The sequence below is a fragment of the Gouania willdenowi genome, chromosome 21 (genome assembly GCF_900634775.1).
Source record: "Gouania willdenowi chromosome 21, fGouWil2.1, whole genome shotgun sequence".
Taxonomy (NCBI): Eukaryota; Metazoa; Chordata; class Actinopteri; order Blenniiformes; family Gobiesocidae; genus Gouania; species Gouania willdenowi.
This window is the reverse complement of record NC_041064.1, coordinates 20,552,341-20,573,897: the sequence shown is the minus strand read 5'-3', so window position 1 is coordinate 20,573,897 and position 21,557 is coordinate 20,552,341. Positions and strand designations below refer to the sequence as shown.

Below are 21,557 nucleotides of genomic sequence, written 5' to 3'. Positions count from 1 at the left end.
AACACACAAAATGACTCCAAAAAACATGTCATACAGAAAAATACACCAAACGACAATAAAAATATGCAAATGACTCAAAATACACAAAATTAAATATTTATACAAGAAATACATAAAATGACAACAGAAATGCACAAAACTACACCAAAAAAGATACAAAAATACACAAAATGACTCCAGAATCACACTACAATGGTAACAAAAACAACAATTGTACAAAAAATGCACAAAAAGACAACAGAAAAATACAAAAAAAAACACATAAAGACTCCGAAAAACATACATTACAGAAAAATACACCAAACAAAAAAAATATAAAAATGAAGAGGAAAAAAAACACACATTTCTCATGCGCATGCCCCATAGAATTAAAACCAGGGAAACTGCACACGCTATTTTACTTTGCACCCGCAAATTTACCCCTTTATAACACTACAGAGTACAGAGTATGTACACCTCTTTGTACATCCAACTCCAAACACATACTCATTTTTCCATAATTGACAACTCTACTTAAGCTCCCACTATATGAATACATACTTCCAATGGGCACAGTACTAGTATTCATTAAATCTTATTGTAGGCTACATAAATGTTAATACAAAGTGCTTTGGATTACTCGAGTAACATCCCTGTTCTGATGACCTCACTGGGTTGTGTTCTATAACATGTAAACATGAAGCTTGTCAATGGGAGGGGTAAAATAAAATAACTTCAGTGAAAATGTTTCCCCCTTGTGACCATTTATCAAAGTGCAGTCAATGGAAAAACCATGCAAGTAGGATTTTCACACCATTATCCACCAGTAGAAACCAAACCTCCAACATGCAGGTGATATTGATCTATTGAATAAAACAATAGGCCTATGTGAGCTTTGGAAATCACTGCCCTAGCATCCACTATGACACCCCCACGGCCCTCAGAAAAAACAGGATGAGTAAAACTATTCTTATTAGCAACTCATTTGTTTCTGCCCCTGGTGATTAAATCATCAGCTTTGAATTTCAGTACTTGTACGATGTACTTGAAAGTTGAATATTTCGACCCTGGGATGGTTTTTTTTATTGCCTGTTTTTTGGATAGGAGGGGGTAACTCAAAGTTTTTCTCCTCCCGTGACCTAAATAAATGTTTTTATGTTGCAAATCAAAGGCAGTGAAGATACTGCATAAGGTTTTCTCCCAGTTTTATAGGGACAACTATTTAAAGATGTAGCTTTGATGTGAAAAATATTAAATGTGCACCCATAACCAAGCCCTTAAGGTTATTCTACTAACCCTGCTGAATGCACATGGCTCTGCAATTATTGGTTCATACCATAGTCTTACTGGTACCATACTGAGAACAATATTAAAGCCATTTAAACTGCCATCCGTATGATTAGGACCACTTCAATTCATAATAATTAAAAATCTTGGAAAAAGTCAACTAAAAGGAATCTCACTGTTTTGTTATTTGGTAGGCAAGGTACACCGGGGTGTAAGGTGTAGTACTCAAATTAATTTGAATAAATAAAAGTTGGAAAACAAGTACGAGTCATCAGTTTGTGCATTTATTCATCTTTAGTCAAGGACAGTGTTAATTTCATCAACACAACAAAACTATAACTCAAGATGTTCTTTAAAGACCCCTTTTTTTAATGATGAAGACGGAACCAGCACGAGCAAGAAATAGATCTTTGTTATGTAAACATAATAAAATGTACAAGACAAAACCAGACTAAAATCCTGGACTTTTAAGCCCTTTTAAATATAATGTGGTTTTAGTTTTTGGCAAATGAAATTACTTTTGTAACTTTAAGGAGTAGCTATTCTGCTGAATACAAATGTTTTTATGTATTAAGTAGTTGCTGTTGATTGATCCTGGTCCAACTCTCAACATTTTAGTCAAAGTATTTCAATTTGGCATATTTTTTTGTAAAATGTCAATGACTGTCCTCTATAGGTTGAAACCCGGCTATTACAATTGATTTTTGTTATTGGCTGAAAACATGATAATGTGATGTTTGGGGAGAGAAGAGTGAATAGGGGTATATTAAGTTTGTTGGGTAGCAAGTTAACATAGCATAGATTGTTCATTTGAGATTTTATAGTATAGACTGGGCGTGTCTTAACTGCTCCAGGGCCCCTTTTTTTTAATTTCCATCCTAGTGGCAGGTCAGGAGAAAGCAGGAGTTTTGTTACTCTTCAAGTTGGACAATTGGACTAAAAATAATTGTCTTTCTGTCGAATTAAGATGAAAGTTACAACAATTTGACTGAAACCTAAATGCAATCTTGTCTTAAGACTAAAACTAAGACTCAATCTACAATGACCCAAAACCGACACTGGTTAAGGAAAACCAGAAAAATCCTGTATTATTTTCTTAGGGCCTAAAACAAAGGCCCTTATCACCAGGGTTAATGATCTGAAATCTGCAGCACAGGCGTGCTGATCTCACATGAGTGAGTGTCTCCAGCCACACGCAACAAGCAGCTGAGGACCATGTCCTTGGCCAGGCCAGCTTCCAGGTTGCCTTCCCTACTGAGCTGCAGAGTGATCTGATCCAGGCTTGTTACAACCAGCTCAGAGCCCAGCAGTGGGCTGATGCCAATAGCAGGAGAATTGGAACCAGCTGATCCTTCTCTTTCCATGTTCTCCATCATATATTGCTGGTAAAGATCTAAAACCTTTGTCTCCAAGTAGTGATTTAGAAGTGAATTGGAGAATGGACGTTCACACCCTTGAAACAGAAAGCTTCGGTCGCGGCCACCGCCTAGCCACCATCGACTGGAAGCTCCTCTTTGACGAACTAATGCCCCGCCCTGAGATGGAGCTCCTTGTAGGGACTCCACAGCAGGAAGGACATCACCGGATTGTAGAAAAGGACCAATGGCCTCGGGATTAGCACAGACCTGCAGCTCTGCATTGTGAGCAAACAGAGGCAAGACCTGGTCACCTCCAATGTGGAGGTCACTGTAGTTTTTACAGATGCTCTCACAGAAAGAGGGAACCAGGAAATCGGTGTCACCGTGTGGTATGTCTATCTCTGGAGACATTTGTCTGCCTGGTTGGTGGTCGCCATGGTCCTTTAGAGACTGTGAAGGAGAAATGTACAACTCTTCGGAGGAACTTCTTTGGAAAGAAGACTGGTGAGCAAGAGAAGTGGGTCTCCTGGAACTGGAGATTAGAGGAGATTCTTCTGTTGCTGGACCATAAGGAATCTGGAAAGACTTTTGAGACGAGAGGGAGTCCAATGTATCCATTTCACCGAAGGTCATGATGTGCAGTCTGCCTTCACAAAACATTGCTGTGTGAGAGTGAGAGAGAGAGAGAGAGAGAGAGAGAGAGAGAGAGAGAGAGAGAGAGAGAGAGAGAGAGAGAGCGATATGGAAGGAAGACGGAGAGATGAAATCTAAATGTTTGAAAAGAAAAAAAAAAACATAATGGAAATCAACCCATAAAACCATTTATGCAATTGTCTGGGAATTTAAGTTTTTTTATTTCAAAAAAAGAAAAACGTTAAATAATTGTTAGAGAACAACTCTTTTGGACCTTAGTCATCTGTAGACACCGATTCATTTACATTACAGCAGAGTAGCTCAGATGGTCAAAAGAATTATATAATGTAAAGCCTTGGCTTAGCTTGCCTAAACGAAGAGGCTCCAAGAACCGATCCTTAGAGAATACTGCATGGTTAATAGCTTTACGTCTCCATGTTGGACCTAAATTATTGCTGGGTTGAACTTGGAACCCATCACAGCCTACTGAAGGCACAGTGCGTGTTACAGCCTGAGCAGACCCACATACACATTCTCTCCATACGGTCAATCCATAGGCCTTATTGAACCTACGAGAGAGCTTTTTGGATGTGGAAGAAAATCGAAATAAAACACTGACAAAAAACTCTAGACCGTAATATTTAATGGTTAATATCAACCAATGGAGGAGTAGGATAAACTTGGGAGGGACTAGTAAATAATAATAATAACAATATTACATCAATTTTATATAGCGCTTTTTGGATACTCAAAGTGCTTTACAGAATGAAGGCATTATTCTTTCACTCCACGCTTAGTGGTGGTAAGCTACTATTGTAGCCACAGCTGACCTGGGGCAGACTGACGGAAGTGAGGCTGCCATAGTGCGCCATCGGCTCCTCCGACCACCACCAACACTCACACACTACATTAATACTCGGCAAAGTGGGTGAAGTGTTTTGCCCAATGACAGATACCACTGTGACACCTGGAATTCTCAGTGGTCTCCCATCCATATACTAACCAGACCCAGACCCGCTTAGCTTCTGAGATCTAAAGAGATCAGCCAATGACAGGCTGGTATTGCCTATAAAGGGGTGTTAAAAGCGTAGGATTACCATCTTCTTCCTGATTGTGAGTTAAAAAAGAATACATTTCAGCCTCTAATTTGACAATAAGACTGAATAAGAGTGTACTTTATTGATCGTCTATTGATAGACTGATAGTCTGTGTTTCAGTCTTGTGTTCAACGACTAGTGTCGTGACCTGCCATAGGTGTATCCGGCAATGTGCCATGAAAAGGCTAGTAACAAAATCAACAAATGATATTTTCAATTTGTTTATCATTTACAGCGATGTGATACCCAGTGGCATTAATAATATGTTAAGGCAATATGACAGTCTTTGCTATAAAGCAAATGTGTCAAACTCAAGGCCCGGGGGCCAAATACAGCCTTTTAGAGCATCAAGGAGAAAGTAAATGACAGAAAAAACATGAATTATTGTGTAAATGACCAAATAATGCAGTTGTAGATATCTTAAATTCACCACCATTTGTTTATATCACATGAATGCAGTCATATTTAGTTGCAAATTGTGGAAAGAACTCTCAATTTTGCCACAAATCTATGCAAATTCTTACAAACAATTCCACAAATGTACACTAAATTACCCATGCCTGCTTTAAAGGTTGAAATTGTCTTTTTTTGTGTGCAATATTTAAGAATATAACATTCTACTTTACTTAGAACGTATATGTAATTTAGTCTTACCTGCAGGTTTACACTCACCCTCTGGGAACCACCAAGAAATGTTGTGTAAACTGTATGTCCGTTCCATGTGAAACTGTTGTTTTTATAACACTCAAGAGGAAGTGTGTCTTTTTCTATTCCCTCTTCTTTCTTTCTTTTTCTTTTTTTTTTTTTTTTTTTTTTAATCCTGAAATGAAATATAGTCCACGCCCCAGTTATTTCATTGGGCTGATATTGTTTGTTTTTGTTTTTTTATTTTGTTTTTTGGCTTTGGTGTTGATATCCAGATGTGTTCCTGCTTTAAATTGGGTGAACTTCACACGTGGTAAAAAAAAAAAAATGACACAGGCTGGCATTAGCCTTGCACAGACAAAACACCAAACTGTTTTGTTTCTCAGTAAAAAAAGAAACAGGTGTGGGCTGAGGTTGACGTGAAAGGAGAAATGAAAAGTCCTTGAAGATATCGAAAGTCAGGAAAAACATAGTTTGAAGCAATCTGATCTCATTTTTTCAGGGGTTTTTTTTTGTTCATTATATATTATACGTCAAATTCTGAGTCACCCCCCAGCACTGACGATGAAGACTAACTTTACGGTAACGTAAAGGTTAATTTACCAGTCTGACAAAAGCAGAAGCATGAAGTTACTCATATGTGACCACAGCTCATCATTTCCTGTCTGCAACATGATGCTGGGATCTTTGATATATTTGCTTACACTTTGCAACACGACTCTTTACCTTCCTTTTAGTAAATTAATTTACAATTGAATATAGTTTAAAATAATTAGTATTTGTGGTGTGGAGCAGTGGGCTAAACCTGCGGAATGTAATGTATATACAGTAGAAGCAGCATTTGATTGGCTCCAGTTGAGACTTTTTATTGGACTTGCTCCACTTGAAACACGGAGCGTTTACAATATAAGCTCATGAAACAGGAGAAGACTTCAATGAATAATGAATTAAAGAGACGATACACGAGACAAGTCAGCACCTTATGAAGTGGTCTGATAGAAGAACTTGAAACGAGCAAAAAATAACCACTGTATGGTTGCCCTGACATTTATCTTGCAAATGTACAACAAATGAAAAGTACTTACTCTGCACAACAGGGAACGTTTTTATTTCTAAACGTATTCAAACAAGAGCCAAGGTGGGCAACTATTATTATGAGTCAGTTGGATCCAAAAAGAATGTGAGTGTCTGATCCGAGGGCCATGTTATCAACATTCATGTGAACATTTAGAATAATGAGCATTCTGTGCATGAATACAGGAAAGGGTTTGGTGTATGTTTTGGAGTCATTTTATATAATTTACTGTAATTGTGATGTGGTTTTTGTGTTGATTTGTTTATTTGTGTCTCATTTTGTGTATTTTTGTTGTCTTTTCTCTTTGTTTTGTTTTTTTTTTGTGTGTGTTTTTCATGCCATTTTGTGTGTGTTTTTTTTGGGGGGGGGTTTTGTGGTTATTTGTTTATTTTCTCTCATTTTGTGCATTTCATGTCTATTGCATTTTTGTTGTCTTTTTGTGTGTTTTTGGAATAATTTTGTGATTTCTGAGCCATTTTTGTCAATACTTGTCATTTTGTAAATTTTTGTTTGTTATTTTCTATGTCATTTAGTATGTTTTTCTCTCATTTTGTGTTTTTTCTTTTTTTTGTTTTGGTGTTTTTGTGTGTTTTTTGAGCCATTTTGTGTGTTTTGCTGTCCAATGTATTATTTTTTTTGTGTTTTTGGAATCATTTTTGTTTTTGTTTTGATCATTTCTATGTCATTTGTATGATTTTTCTCTCATTTTGTGTTTTATCTCTCTTTTGTGCGCAAGTGCGCGTGTGTTTTTGGATATTTATTTATTGTTGTCTAGTGTATCTTTTCTGCATTTTTTTTTTTTTTAAAGTCCCTTCGTGCGTTTACTTTGGGGGCTGCACAAAATTAAAACCAGGGCCACCAGTTGCCCACATCTGATCCAGAGCCTTAGTCAAAGCTATTATAGTCATAGAACGTCTATTTTTTTTGTTTATTTTTGTTTCTCACTCTTAGTGATAAATATTACATTTCTTTCTGCATGGTGGTTCTAAAATGATTCAAATAGAATGAAATAAAAGCCTGTCATTACTGATATTTGCTAAACGGTGGTCATTTATCTGCTGTGTGTGGGATGAGTTCAGGTATCTGATCCAGGGTGGTAATGCTAGTGCACAGTATAGAGTTACAGCCTTGTTGCTGAGCAACATCTGATGACATTAAAGCCCAGCTAAGACACCTGTTCCACATCCACCTCCAGTCTCTGATGAGTTGGACCAAGGACGATCTAACCCAACCCTGAACTATGGGCAGATGCTGTTGTCCCACTGAGGATCCCCTACAGCTCTCTGACCATGACAGGCTTCCTTTAGAGGAATGTTCAGGAAGATCAACAATGTGTTTCGTCCCAACAACCATCACGGACACAGAGGACGGGATGCTGGTCACGTAGACTTTGACTACCACAACGACTGCACAGTCAGACTGGTCCGTAGCACCTCCATGCTGGTGGTGGGACAGAGGACACAGACAGGTCCAGCTGGTTCCACTTTAAAACGAAGCAGAAGCACAGTGAGCGTCGAGTCCACCTTGTACTACTATCAGAGACAGGAGGACCAGATATGGCTTTACTCTCAGAATCAGAACTGCCTGGAGTACCTGCAAGCCCTCGTGGCCCTGAGAAGACAGTACACAAAGAGTGTGAGTGACCTGAAGACCAAAGATGGAAAAGCCACAGCGTCCAAGAAAAAAACAGCACCCCCACCTCCTAAAAAGGACAAACCAGTAAGAGAAACAATTCCCTGTTATCTATTACAGTTATAAATAATAATACTACTTTTTTAAACCCAGATATCCAGAGCCAAACCCACAGCCCCTCCAGTTCCCAATGAGGAGGACACCCTGCAGTTTTTTGATGCAGTTATTGCCAGTTGTGACAATGAGCCACAGCCCAAGCCTTACCTGGATGATGGCAATGCTGACGTGGACTTTATTGGTGAGCATGAACTGATAATATTAGCGTACCCCACCTTTCAATCTGCACGGTGCATGTTGATGTCATGTTTAACAATCAGTTCATTTCTTTAAAAAAATAATAATATTATACCTGCCTTTGTCGTGTACATCTCAACTTATAAAGCTAAAAATGGTATTCTTCTTGTATTTTACTTTATGGATAATGTCTTTTATTTATTGATTTCATAACTTAGAAAAGAATTCCACTGTACAAATGTGATGTCTTTTTTTTTTTTGTCTTTCTATGATTTATTTACACTTAGGAAAACACGCAAAGACAGAAATCACAAATAATATACTGACCAAAAATTAAACAACAAATAATAAGAAGAAATATAAATAAGTCAGCCTAGAGTAACAAAAAAAATGTAAAAATAAAACAATAGCATATGACTAAAAAAAATATAGATATATATTTATGCGCTACTATAACAATTACAATAAGGTATGTAGGTACATTGTATAGTGGAGATTGGAAAAATGGCCTACATTGACAAAAGGACAAAAACAGAAAAACAAAATAAATCCTTTTTATTGCTGGTTTTTCTTGTAGGTCAAATGTTGGACACGAATGTGTTAGTGTGTTTAATGTGATGCATGTGTGCAACAATATTAGCTATTTCCTCTAACCTTTACACCAGTTGTACAGTATGGTCGACACATTCACACTGTGTGATGTGTGATACTTGCTACAGGTGTGGGTTTGTGTTCATACAACATTCATAATTCATTCCATCATCATCACAGGAGTCTGGCGTTTCTCAGTTTCAGGGCTGAGCTATTGAAATACTCTGAGTCTCAGTTACGTGGAGTACGAATCACTTCAAATGTTGCATCTAAGGCAGACACAGGAACCTAGTGGCTCCAGGGGCAGGCCAAAAGCTAAACGCACAAAATGACTCCAAAACACACTAAATGACCAAAAGAAATACACATAATTACTTCAAAAACATACAACAATACAGAAATGCACAAAAACAACTGAAATATATGTATAAACGACAACAAAAACATAAACGACAACAAAAAATACACAAAATGACTCTAAAAACACCCAAGACAACTACAACAATGCACAAAAATAACTGAAAACTGTAAAAGAAACAGCAGCAAAATACAAAAAAACAGGATAGATAGATTGATAAATAGATAGATACACAAAAAAAGCACTTATACCAGGGCTTCCAGAGCTGAGATATGCAGCCGATGGCGCTGTATGCAATGTTCACCAGTACAAGAACAATGGCATTTTCAGACTTAATATGTAAAACAATAAAAAAAAGACTAAAAAAAAAAAAATACACAAAATGACAGAAACATATACAAAACGAAAACAGAAATACAGAAATACAGAAAATTATTCCAAAAACACCCGAGACAACTACAACAATGCAAAAAAATAACTGAAAACTGTAAAAAAATAAAATGAAAAAAATACAGCAACAAAATACAAAAAAACAACATAGAAAATGATTCCAAAAACACGCAGGGCGACTACATGCACAGCAATGAATGTAAAATAACTACAAAAATATACAAAAACACATAAATCCTTCTTTCTTTCCTCCATTAATGCTTGCATGATTTTTCAAAATGTTGACAAATGTTAATAACAAGACCCTCAGTTTAGACAATCATGTTTGTGGTCTCTGTTGTGATAAAAAAAAAAAAAAAAACTGCCGATCCTTGACTTAAGGTAACAAACGTCTATAAACCACCTGACCAAAATTGATCAATTAGGATCTACTGCAAGTATTGTAATAATAAATAATAGTTTTTTTTATTTTTTTTATGAAGACAGAATAACTAGAAAACAGTACATTTTTCATGCAGCACAGGGAGCAGGATTGTAATTCACTTCAATGCCTTTGCTTACTTCTGTGTTTTAAGGCCTCCAGCCACTAACAGCTTCTCTACCCACAGTTGCCAGTAGCTCAGCCCAGCATGACCTCCACTCTAACTGGGTTCTACGGGTTCCTCGGGCCGCAGAAGAATCTGAACACATGGCGGGGGGTGGTGGTGCCAGTGTCAAAGGGAAGAAGAAGCAGTGCAGCTCCATTAGCAGCAGACTGCGGATTCAGAGGAACCCCATCCACCTGCCAAAAGTGGTGGAGAGCGCTTTACAGACTCTGCGCTTCAAGCCCAAAGTTAAAAAGCAGTAAAGCTGAAAGCTTTAGAGACTCTGTGAAAGGATTGATTATATTGATTTTTCTCAAGTCTGATGCTTTTTTTTTTTTTAATGAATTAAAATAAACCCTGAAACATTTCTTTAACTGAACTGAAACTTTTCTGTAGAAACCTGAAAATAAGCCTGATTTTTACACTGTGAAAAAGTAGTCACCAGTTTAATGTTAAAGAACAGTTGGGCATCTCACTTGAAAGACCCCCAAATGTTAATTCTAAGTTAACCTTAGATGAAAAGCATCTCCAACTGCAGCCCACCACGGGCACATTAAAGGTTTCATTTGCTTTATTGGTGGTTTATGTGTCGCTCACACAGGAAACATTACTGGAAGAAGAAAGGTGGAAAATGCAGTTTGGTTTTCTGTTTTGCTACAAAACAGTGTCCTGCCACCAATATGGTTAGAACACTTCCTCTTATTCCAGTTATTTGTTAAATTTAAAGGTAAACAATGTTAAACTTGACAGCAAATTTAGTTTAAATTAAAATCTTCTGACTAAAATGCAAAGTAGCTTCAATCAAAATGTTGTCATCAGGACTATTTCAGTTATAGTCAACTTAGACACTAAAATATAAACCTTAAGTTTATGTAGTAAAAGCTTAAATTAGCATTTATCAACCTGATATGAGAAGGTATGAAGGCTTGTCCCGCCTTCCATGTAACAAAAGTCATTTTGATTGGATACCTTCCAAAAAACAACCATATGATGGGGTTTCATCCAATGAGAACATTAGTTTAGTTTTTTTTAGACAACAAAAATAAAAGTAGATTTTGATGAAGTTTTTGTTCACATTTTGTTTTTTACTAGTCACTGTCACTTAAAAAACATAGTCAAGGAAATGTTTAGTCAACAAACTGAACACTAGAGGTAAATAGTAATACTGCTGAAGGCTTGATGAGAAATTTGGTACAAGCCAAGGTCAGAAAATAGGTTAATAGATTTATTTACTTTCACATTTCCATTTGTGCTCTCAGGTGTGTTGTGTTGGCTCCAATTACCCTTAAACCACACTTGTGGAACTCATGGCCTGGGGGCCAAATCCGGCCCTTTGGAACATCCAATTTGGCCCGCACAAAACATGAATCACTGTGTAAATGAAACTCAACACTCCTGGTGCTTAGATTGCATTATTGCAGTCATTTTTAATGTTCAAATGTTAAACTAAAAATTCTCACAAAATCTATAATATTTCGCTTAATTTGATAGAAATTGGTCTCATTTTTGATCAGTGTCATGCTCCCAACTTTGAGTGAACAGTTTGGTGATGCTGCATAGTCCTAAACTCAACATGATAGAACAGAGGAGTTCATTCCAGGCCTTTTCATCCAGCAGCAGTGCCTGACTTCACAAGTGTACTGTAAGCTAACTCAGACTTAAACTTATTGGGTGAAGAATGCTAAATCATTAAAGTTTGTGTATATAAAAAAAAAACTAAACTTTTTTTGGCACTAATGCAGATGTGGGTTTTCCCTGCACCAAAACCAAAAGTTGATCATTTAACTTAAAAAGAGAAAACATTCAGATTGTTTTTGGTCTTTTTTCTTTTATTACAAATGTGCCATGGTTACAATTAGAAACAGCAGGATTCTTTATTTCTTTTCTGCTTTGACCTTGGGACTGAAGAAAGATGACATGCTCTTCATACCAGTCTTGTCCACCTTTGCCAGAGTTTTCTGAGCTGCTGTCATTTTCTTGAGCGGCTATGGTGGGAGAGAAAGAAAGAAAAAAAAAAAACGAGAAAATCAATACAACTCTGCGACCTTGCACAGAGACGGGAGGGAATTCATTACATATTATCAACTTCAGCTCAATCTGAGAAGACGCATGTTTCCGCTCTGAAAGCCCCGTCGGCCATGACTACGGGCTGCAGTCAACAACTAAAAAATCTCAACAATCAAAAACTCAAGGTCTCAAAAAGAGCTACAGAAACACAAGCAAGCGCAGAGGAGAAAAGTTACTTTTGCAGACAATGATCTGATTAGCCTTGTAGATGCTCAGGCAACACGTGCAGACTTGCGCACAAACACACTCACTTTCCGCGAAAAATCTGCTCCGTTGAATTTGGTGTAGTCTTCTACAGCCTCCACCGGCTGCTCGGAAATCTTCCGCTTCTGATAAATGAGGAAGAAACGCTTTTCATAACAAAGAACTACTGTTCTTCTCATGGTGTCACATTACAGCCCATTAGAAGCTCTAAAACAGGGGTCACCAACACGCTGCCCGCAGTCACCAGGCAGCCCGCATGGACCATGTGAGGGGCCCTCAGAAGCTCTAGTCACCAGTTAAATACTGCTGATAAAGTTTTAGTCTTAAAATAACCATCTTTTAATATTTATTTTCACTGAAACATTGTGACAAATGTTTTTAGGTGTTACAGATCTGGTGTATGGCAGTATCAGTGGTATGTTATATATATATATAAAAGATGTTTTTAAAAATGCAAAGTGGATTTTCTATACAATTTAATGAGAATGAAACTGCATAAATTGCATGAATTAGGAGAAATAAAGTGTTTCATGTTGAAACCTCAACATTTCCTATCTTTAATATGTTACTGTTTTTCAGGAAATCTACTTCGATCTCCTTACATGTTTCAACTGTCAACTGCCAGTCTTCTTCAGAGGTGTCTGCTGATCGCTTTAATGTGGAAACAGTAGTCTGAATACATTAAACCTTAACATATTATTCAAAAAGAAGACAAAAAGAACTTGCTAGAATTATTACACTGAAGTCAAGGAGACATTAAAGCGATCAGCAGACGCCTCTGTTTCCTCAGAGGCGTCTGCTGGCCTTTAACAGTCGAAACATGTCAGAAGATCAAAGTAAATTTCCTGAAAAACAGTTGTTTAAATAAATGAAACCTTAGCATTATTTAAAAAGAAGACAAAAATAATTTTTTAAGTTACTGCTAGCCTACTTTACCCTCTAATTAAGGGGAAACAGTGAAAATGTAGTACTTAAGAAGTGCATTTCTAACTGGTAACCCATCGGACCATGCAGTACCTTTGAAGTATAACAGTTTCAGAAATGTTGGTGACCCCTGCCCTAAAACATGCAGCAGTTAAAGGAACAAATAAAATTGATGTAAGGAAAGCCCAGCACCTGCGATAGAATGAGAGAACACAACAGGAACCATAATAATCACACAGACTTACCTTAGCAGGAGGTTCTGTCTCTTTGGGACTCATGAGCTGTGGTAAACTATGAAGAAAAAAATGAATGATTGATCTAATGTGACATCATCACTGATAGAAAATGTCAAGGCCTTTACTTTACTTTACTTACCCTAAGTGCTTGAGGAGGGCTGTGCTCAGGTCCTGACTGATGTACTCTGATATGAGGCCATGGGCGTAGCGTAGGTAGTCCTCTGTGTCCGTGACAACAGTAATTTAGGTTACAACACGTCATTCTTTTCAGGATTGATTATTAATTAAATATTACACTGAAATTTGGAGAATTGTTTCAGTGATGCACCACAAAGCAAACACAAGTTATGCTCCACTACTGCCACCTGTTGGACAACAGTTTCTGTGCAGCAAGTCAACATTGAGACAATGTGGAACACCATGTGTTTCTAGGTTAATAATAATTGGTGGGACTCGACTAAACAAAATGTATCTAATTATTGAGAGACTTTATAATTAATGAAAATCAATTAATCGCCTAACAAATATTTGACACGAGAAGCAACATTTCTTTCAATTTAAATGGATTTTGGTATATGACTGAATCAAAGAAAACAATAATTAAGCTTTAACAACAAAACTGTTTATTATTTTCCTGTGCTAACATAACGCGCAATATGAATAAAGATTATCATGATTACATTGTTCACAAAGCACAAACTTAAATTTAAGTAAGCTACATTCATGCTTTTCCAGATTTCTTGTAAAATTCCTAAAACAACTGTGTTTCAGTGTATTTTTTAAAATATTAAAAACAAGCACTTACAGTACAGAACATTCCAGAGAATTAGAAACTGAACAGTGCAAAATAGTTTGAATATCCATGGTATGAAATAAACAAACCAAGGGATGAAGCTGATTAATTTTGTTTGAAATAGTCTTTCTACATAGTAGTTCATAAGTTGGGTCAGATGACGCTATCTGTAGCACCGCCTCTAGCCCCGCCCACATACACTGTCCACTACGATCATTTATCCAGGGAGTTTGTCCATTTGTCAGTCATTGGCATTATAACTCACAACCTTTTCCTAAATGTTCTAAATCTAAGAACTTAAATGTATACAAAAGAAAATAATATCACATCAGAATATAAAATTACTAACTATCTTAAACAGTTTCAAGGGCAATAACTCCAAAAACAATGATTGCACACTTCTCATTTTCAACTCCATCAAGGTATTGATACCCTGAATCCACACACCGAATTTGGTTATCCTATCTTAAACGGTTTCTGAGAAAAGCTGTCAGAGTAAAAAAAACGGAACAAGGGCAATAACTCCGGAAAAAAGAATTGCGCACTTCTCATTTTCGAACTCCATCAAGGTATTGATACCCTGAAGCCACACACCAAATTTAGTTATCCTATCTTAAACAGTTTCTATGAAAAACTGTCCCCTTTGAAGATACCTCAAACAGAGTAAAAAAATGGAACAAGGGCAATAACTCCGGAAAAAATAATTGTGTGCTTCTCATTTTCTAACTCCCTGAAGCCACACATCGAATTTGGTTATCCTATCTTAAACAATTTCTGAGAAAAGCTGTCCCATTTAACTCGGACAAACTCAACCTATATCCCCCTTTGACTTTGTGGTGGGGGATAATAATAATAATGCTAATACACCCTTTCAAATTCAATCCCTGTCTCTCTTATCAAGTCTCGACAAACAAAATTGCACTTGGGTAAATATTGACTGCTTAGGCACTGAGGTTATAGGTTTATATTACATGATACCTATGTAACCCCATTCACACAATGGGCCTCATTTATCAGCCGTTCATACGCTCAGATCCATGCGTACGATGGACATACAACCGTATTCACGTAAGCTTTAGTATTTATCAATTTTGACTTTATAAAACTGTGCGTAGAAAAGATCCCAGCTGGTGGTGTATAGGTGGCTGGAAGCACAGGTTGCAAATGCATGCACAAAAAACCTTTCAGATTTATAACGCAGGTCTAGTTAGCATGTTTGCTAAGATTTTGGAAAGTTTTCACCCACAGGTAAAGGACTTTTGTCCATTTGTGTTATTATCAATGTTTTTTTTCCTTGTGTAAAATACAAACTGAGGCATTGAAAAATGGGTAAATCACTTGTTTAACCTGAACTTTTGGGTTGATTTAATGGATCTATAGGAGCTATTACATGTCCTTTTATTTCCAATAAACAACGTAAGTTAGCATTACCTTCTTGATGGTCTGCCGCTGGCTTCACTCTGACATACGTGGTGGATTTCACTCCTTCCCCGACACAGATTTCCCTCTTCTTGAGGACAGTCACAGTTCTTTCCACCTACAGCCATTTAAAAAGACACTTAAAAACAAACAATAACAAAAAACAATCAAAGTGAAATTGTTGTCTCTTCACTGTCGTACCTTTTTCTTCAACCAGTCTATGGTCTTGTCTTGACTGAATCGATAAAATTTCAGGGTTTCTACCTCTGGAACAATGAAAAACAGTCAACAGTTAGCTTTTATTTTGAACCTGGATATTAGCTTGATGAACAAAAAAAAAAAAAAAAAAAAAAATCACCTTTTTCCTCAGCAATATGGTGAAGGGACGCCAAAGCACTTTTACACTTTAGTAACCTGGAGCAAGCTGAGAACTCCTCATCCATCACGACTTGATCCAACGGCTGGAACGTCCCCTGATGGACAATACATTGTTAAACATTTTGTACACTACCCAAAAAAGAAGAAATAAATGAGTAAATAATAACAGAAATAAATCTGGGGATCTGTGTGAAAATGTGGTGAATGAATGCCCCACCTCTTTGGCTGATTTACTCAAACAAGGCACAATTAGAAAGAGAGGATCCATTGGTGTGATAAAGACGAGTCTCCCATCTGTTGAAACACAAAGAAAAAGCCTTTAGATAAAGACGCCTGAATGTCACATGTGAGAAGGGAAGACTGATTCAATAATTATTTTAATATCCAGGTTATTTTGCAGAAATCCAACTCTTTCTTCTATGACGTTAATAGTCATTTAAAAACCCATGAGCCTTTACATGCCCTTTTAAAAATTCTATAAAAAACCTTCTCCTTAAAATCCGTGTAAAGCAGAAATAAATGTGTTATGAGTTTGTCACACCACAGAAACATGTGTCCGTGACCACTGAGCAAAATTTGAAAGATGAAAAAAATTGCTAAGTATATAAAATTAGGTCTCAAAATCATGGACAAACAAGCACTTCTCTCTGCTCTGAGTTAGAGGCGCTGGAACCACGCCCATGCATGGGAAGGGCACCGCCTCCGTACTGTGTCTATGGGAGAGAGCAATGTGAAAGCGGCTCTAGCGTCGATAGTGCTTCCAAAAATGCTCGGATCTGGCCAAACTAGATATCAGTGGACAGGTCTGCCCAGTCCGAATCCGAATATGTGCATCTCTCCCGGGTAGAGTAAGAACTATGCTCGCTAGAGGCGAAAAACAAAATTGCTTAAATTAAACGTGCTAATTTCATGGAAAATGTGGCACCAGCGGACGCGTTTTATTCCCCCCGAGTCCAAATATGTGGTTTGTTTACGCCTAGGGGCCGAAATGCACACTCTGGAGGTCGCAGAAGTTTGGTGTGCTTCAGCAGCAGGGTCGGGTTTATGCTAATGATGGTTGCGTTACGTAATGCGTATTTACCTTTTTATTTTATTTTTAGTTAAAGTCTAATTGTTATATCGGGAGAACTCTTCTTTGTGGGGTTTTCCCTGGCATGCTTCTAAAGTGTATCGATTTCTGTTTATGTCTGTCCACTGTTGACATTATTGTTTCAATGTATTTTAAACTGTGCTAAATAAAAAGAAAGAAAAACATTTTTTGGGCAGCTTTTGTTTCCTGTTCGGAGTTCCTCAAATCAAGTGTAATGATTTATGGTCATTTAAGGCCTTAAGTTTCACACAATCCAAATGAGACGAGTGGTGCTTTATAAAAACAATGTATTAGTATTGAATTACCGATAGTGGTAACTAGTAAAAAGCGCTGACTGACAGTGTTTGTCCATAGCAGACTTTCAAAATGAAATAAGCTGTGGTCATTTTTAGTTCACTAAACTTCACCTCAGGGTAAAAGGAACCACAATTATCAATTGTTTGACCATCATATCTGTAAAGTCTACAACTTTGTCAGTCTGTAGTGAAAACCCAGACCCACCTCGCTGTACAGTCTGACCGATAAACCAGGAGTGAAAATCTTCTTCGAACGCTTTGACCTCATAGAGCTGCAGATCACCACTGCCCAGCACGTACAAAGATGCAGCACCTGAGGAGTGGAATAAAAACAAGGAACTGATCCACTTTCACTTCCCCAACGACAACTTTTAAAAACATGATTCTGGTCTTAGTGGGACTTCACAGGAAACCTGGTAGATCTACAATAAATGAAGGGTTTCTATTATAGGGTTCCTACAGCTTCACAGTAAACATAATTACATGGAGTTAGGGTAAAAAATTTTCCAGTGTCTAGTGCAGACGTACAACTGGCTGCCCCCAAAGTAAACACACAAAAGTACTGAAAATGACAGAAAAAAAAAACAAAACAAAACAACTGACTAAAACAATCAAAATCACACCAAAAACACAAAATAACTACAAAAAAATAGCCAGAAATCTATTTAAAAAAAATTAAAAATTAAAACCATTAAGAAAATGTTTTATTGGGCAGGCAATTTTCATTAAATTTACAATTTCCCATGTTGTTTATATATATATATATTTTTTTTTTTTCAAATGAATGTTACCATTTATTTTTAAATGTGAGACTAATTACAATCATAAAATCATACATTCATTGAAGACATTTTAATGACAATTAAGGCCTTATTTTTAGATTAATGAATTTAATGCCTTTTAAGACTTTTTCAGGATGAGAATGCACCAAAAAATGTCACAATAATTATAATTTATATGGGATGTCCCGATACAACTTTTTCATTTCCGATATGATACCCATATTGCAGCCTTGAGTATCGGCCGATACCAATATTGATCCGATATCAGCATGAATCATACATACTTTTTGTTTTGTTTTTCTCTCTCTCTTTTATTTAATAAAAAAAAAAATAATGAGTTATTTTGTAGTGTGGAATGTTAGAAATGACTTGATCAAGTGAAACAGATAACAATAGTCAGCAACAGTAGGTATGAGAAAAACTGACCGATTTATTATTAACCAATTGGTTACATACATTTTAACCTTCAACATAATATCTACAGTATTATACAATTGAATAAAATAAATAATAAATAAATTTAAATAAATAAATAAATAAATATCGGAAAATCCAGAAATTTTAATCCGATATGCGTTTTCAGGCTAATACTGGACCGATATCGGATCAAGAGACCCCTATTTGTTATTATGATTCACTAAAATGCTTTTTTTTTTTTCTTTTTTTAACTTTTAGCAACAAATCAGCTGCAGAGAGTCATCTCATATCAGGGTTAAGGGCTCTTCTTGATGTAACAGTTTGCCTTAAAACTTATAATCAATAATACTGTATTGTTTAATTTTTTTTTTTTTTTTTTTAAACGCATAAACACACCAAACAGGCAGTCCTTATCACAATACAAAGCTTTGGGTGCAATTGTGTTATGTACAAAGTAACAAAACAAAACACAAATATGAATAAAACAAATAATATGAATAAAAAGCATCACACACTGCAAAAATAAAATACAGTCTGAATAAGTCATGTTGTTTTTGTAGACTACTAATATAAAGCTTTGAAGCTATGGCCAATAGTGATGTGATACTGTATATCGGCCAATTTCATTGGTAAACACAATAAACAAAACATTTAAAAACTGACCTGTTGAAGGATTCCTCAGTCTGACAAAGGTCGGATCACTGTCATTTTTCTGTGCATCAACGACCGAGTCTGTAGAAGTCAAAACAAACCATAAAACCAATATTAATCATCACTATTTTTTTCTAGAATTAGTTTTTGATCAAGTTTGTTATTGTGTTACAAATACACAGTTGCCAGTATTGGTAACAAGTTGTGCCAGCTCAGATATTTTTATACTGCATTTTATTATTATTACTATCATCATTGAGATTTATATTTGACAAATTGAAAGTATAGAGAAATAAGATTGTGTGACGTTTTCTATTGTAAAAGAATAAAAATTTAAAAATAAAATAATAATAATTAAAAATAAATTTTTAATCCGAATTTGTTTTCTCTTTTTTCATCAATTACTAGACATTTCAGGCGACCCCACATGGGGTCCTGACCCCAAGGTTGAAAAACTTTGCCCTAACCCAACTAGTGATGAATTATTGCATTAGAACTGTAACATTTTAGATGCCACAAACCCAAATAATGTACTGGGAGCTAATTTCCTTTTCATAATTTAACATTTGATGCTTAATATATCTTAATATCAGACAAGTTAAACTATTTTATTGACCTGACATTGGTCATAGCTTTTAATGTAATAATAGTTAATATGGACATTTATAGCTGCCTTAACATCTTTAACTTCACTTAAAGCATGAAACTGTCATCATGTAGCATGCTAGCAGTTAGCAAACAGTGCATGGCTGTAGTCATTCCAGTACCTGCAGCGATGGTAACCCAGCTGTCGTTGTCTACGTTGGGACTTCGCTTCTTTTTAGCAGCCATTGTGTCACTAAATGTGTTGTATCAGTCAACACAGCTTTATAAAGTTAGTAAGGTTTTAAAAGTGCTAGAACAACGTCTGCTATGAGTTAACTTTCTCTTAAAAACAAAACCTTAGAAAAGGCGCCTGGACGCGTCCACTTCATACACTAATTTCACATTTTTTCTGCTGACTTCCAACGCTGATTTTATCCTTATATAACGGATACAATGTAAACATGAAATGCGACGTTTTAGTAAAGCATTCCCATAATTCCACATGAAAAGAAGTAATTGTCATTTAAAGATTTGATGTACCCCTGTGGTAAATATAAAGTGGTACGTTCCGCAAAGTGTAGTTTTTAAAGCTGCCACTAGAGGTCCCCCAAATACTGTGGTTGTTGAGGCAGTGCACAGTGGGGACTGGTTGCCTCCTGAGGAGAACCAGGTTTGAGGTCTCAACTCTCAGGTGCAGGATTTCTGGTGCCCAGTTGTCATTTGGCTCGTTGACACAGAACAGATTGGAGTAGCCATCTGTCCTTCAATAGAAAAAGGGCATCTCTCACACACACACACACACACACTCAGCATATGACACTGTGTGCCAGTTGGTGTGTGTGACTCACTGCTTTTGTTTTTGTTCTTTTCTCTCCTTCTGCACCTAAAGTGTGCATGTTCCTATGCTATACTCAGATGTGCAGGATGTTTTACATGTTGCTTTATAAATGTTCTTGTATTCGTCACAGTTGCATTTCCATGATCAGATAGGATAAGTAAGTGCACAACACAGATAACCTGCATTGAATATTGTAGGTAATTGTGTTAACCTTACCTTAAATACGTTTTCTTAGACTGCAGAAGACGACTACAACATACCATGCTTAGAAATTACATGTTCCAACAAAACAGAAAGTACTGAGGTGAAATTTAACCTTTAACATTGAGTCTCAGCTGTTTTAGTTATTTTCTCCAAATAATTAAACATTATCGTTCTTTAATCCACTTCTTAATGACATCATTCCATATTAATGTAATTCATACTGTCTCAGCAGAGGTTGTGGATTGAAAATCAACGAATCCCCTGAAATGATACACAAAGATCTTTTTTATTCTGAGGACATGAAAATATTATTTTTTTTAAGATTACATATATCTGTAATAATTATTCTGAAGGCCTTAACACTAGGGTTTAGAAAATCCAGTAGCATATTCTAAACCCTAGGTTCCCAAAGTGGGGTACGAGTACCCCCAGGGGTACGCAAATCGTGATAAGGGATTTGTGAATAAACATTTAAAACACTGACAATGTTGGAAACTAGAATATAAATAGAGCAGTTAATGTTAATGCTAATGCTAGGTTGATGGTAATGCTAGGTTAATGCTATTGCTAGGCTAATGATAATGCTAGGTTAAAGCAAATACTAGGTCAATATTAATGCTAGGATAATGCTAACTTAATGTTATTGCTATGCTAATATTAATGATGATGCTAGGTTATTGCTAGGCTAATGTTAACGCTAGATAATGCTAATGCTAGATAACGTTAATGCCAATGCCAGGTTAATGTTAT

The 21,557-nt window shown here is 36.4% G+C and overlaps 3 protein-coding genes across 4 annotated transcripts; 1 reads left to right on the top strand and 2 right to left on the bottom strand.

Moving 5' to 3' along the window:
- Window positions 1-1,855: 1,855 nt before the first annotated feature.
- LOC114455475 (uncharacterized protein CXorf21) lies at window positions 1,856-5,076 on the bottom strand. Its single transcript, XM_028436737.1, has 2 exons — window positions 5,009-5,076; window positions 1,856-3,286 (listed from the first exon to the last, which is right to left on the bottom strand). Exons 1-2 carry the CDS (start codon window positions 5,073-5,075, stop codon window positions 2,397-2,399), a joined length of 957 nt encoding a protein of 318 aa, XP_028292538.1. The 5' UTR covers window position 5,076; the 3' UTR covers window positions 1,856-2,396.
- A 2,205-nt stretch (window positions 5,077-7,281) lies between these two features.
- c9h13orf42 (chromosome 9 C13orf42 homolog) lies at window positions 7,282-10,186 on the top strand. Its single transcript, XM_028436195.1, has 3 exons — window positions 7,282-7,793; window positions 7,860-8,004; window positions 9,915-10,186. The coding sequence occupies exons 1-3, from the start codon at window positions 7,386-7,388 to the stop codon at window positions 10,184-10,186; spliced, it is 825 nt and encodes a 274-aa protein (XP_028291996.1). The 5' UTR covers window positions 7,282-7,385.
- A 1,559-nt stretch (window positions 10,187-11,745) lies between these two features.
- rnaseh2b (ribonuclease H2, subunit B) lies at window positions 11,746-20,103 on the bottom strand. Of its 2 annotated transcripts, XM_028436522.1 has the most exons (11): window positions 19,948-20,103; window positions 19,193-19,261; window positions 17,536-17,643; window positions 16,162-16,238; window positions 15,925-16,039; window positions 15,768-15,832; window positions 15,579-15,684; window positions 13,494-13,575; window positions 13,364-13,409; window positions 12,242-12,319; window positions 11,746-11,908 (listed from the first exon to the last, which is right to left on the bottom strand). In XM_028436522.1, the coding sequence occupies exons 1-11, from the start codon at window positions 20,009-20,011 to the stop codon at window positions 11,798-11,800; spliced, it is 921 nt and encodes a 306-aa protein (XP_028292323.1). In that variant the 5' UTR covers window positions 20,012-20,103; the 3' UTR covers window positions 11,746-11,797. The 2 variants fall into 2 exon arrangements, with proteins under 2 accessions (XP_028292323.1, XP_028292325.1); XM_028436524.1 differs by lacking the exon at window positions 12,242-12,319.
- Window positions 20,104-21,557: the final 1,454 nt, after the last annotated feature.

Bases quoted from the DNA above. Each gene is read 5' to 3' on its own strand.
- LOC114455475 (XM_028436737.1), bottom strand. From the start codon at position 5,075: ATGGAACGGACATACAGTTTACACAACATTTCTTGGTGGTTCCCAGAG. The intron at 3,287-5,008 runs GTAAGACTAAAT...ACTCTCACACAG, and splicing joins GGGTGAGTGTAAACCTGCAG to CAATGTTTTGTGAAGGCAGA.
- c9h13orf42 (XM_028436195.1), top strand. From the start codon at position 7,386: ATGTTCAGGAAGATCAACAATGTGTTTCGTCCCAACAACCATCACGGA. The intron at 7,794-7,859 runs GTAAGAGAAACA...TTTTAAACCCAG, and splicing joins CTCCTAAAAAGGACAAACCA to ATATCCAGAGCCAAACCCAC. The intron at 8,005-9,914 runs GTGAGCATGAAC...CTGTGTTTTAAG, and splicing joins TGCTGACGTGGACTTTATTG to GCCTCCAGCCACTAACAGCT.
- rnaseh2b (XM_028436522.1), bottom strand. From the start codon at position 20,011: ATGGCTGCTAAAAAGAAGCGAAGTCCCAACGTAGACAACGACAGCTGG. The intron at 16,239-17,535 runs GTGGGTCTGGGT...GTGTTTCAACAG, and splicing joins CGGTCAGACTGTACAGCGAG to ATGGGAGACTCGTCTTTATC. The intron at 12,320-13,363 runs GTAAGTCTGTGT...CTCATTTATCAG, and splicing joins AGACAGAACCTCCTGCTAAG to AAGCGGAAGATTTCCGAGCA.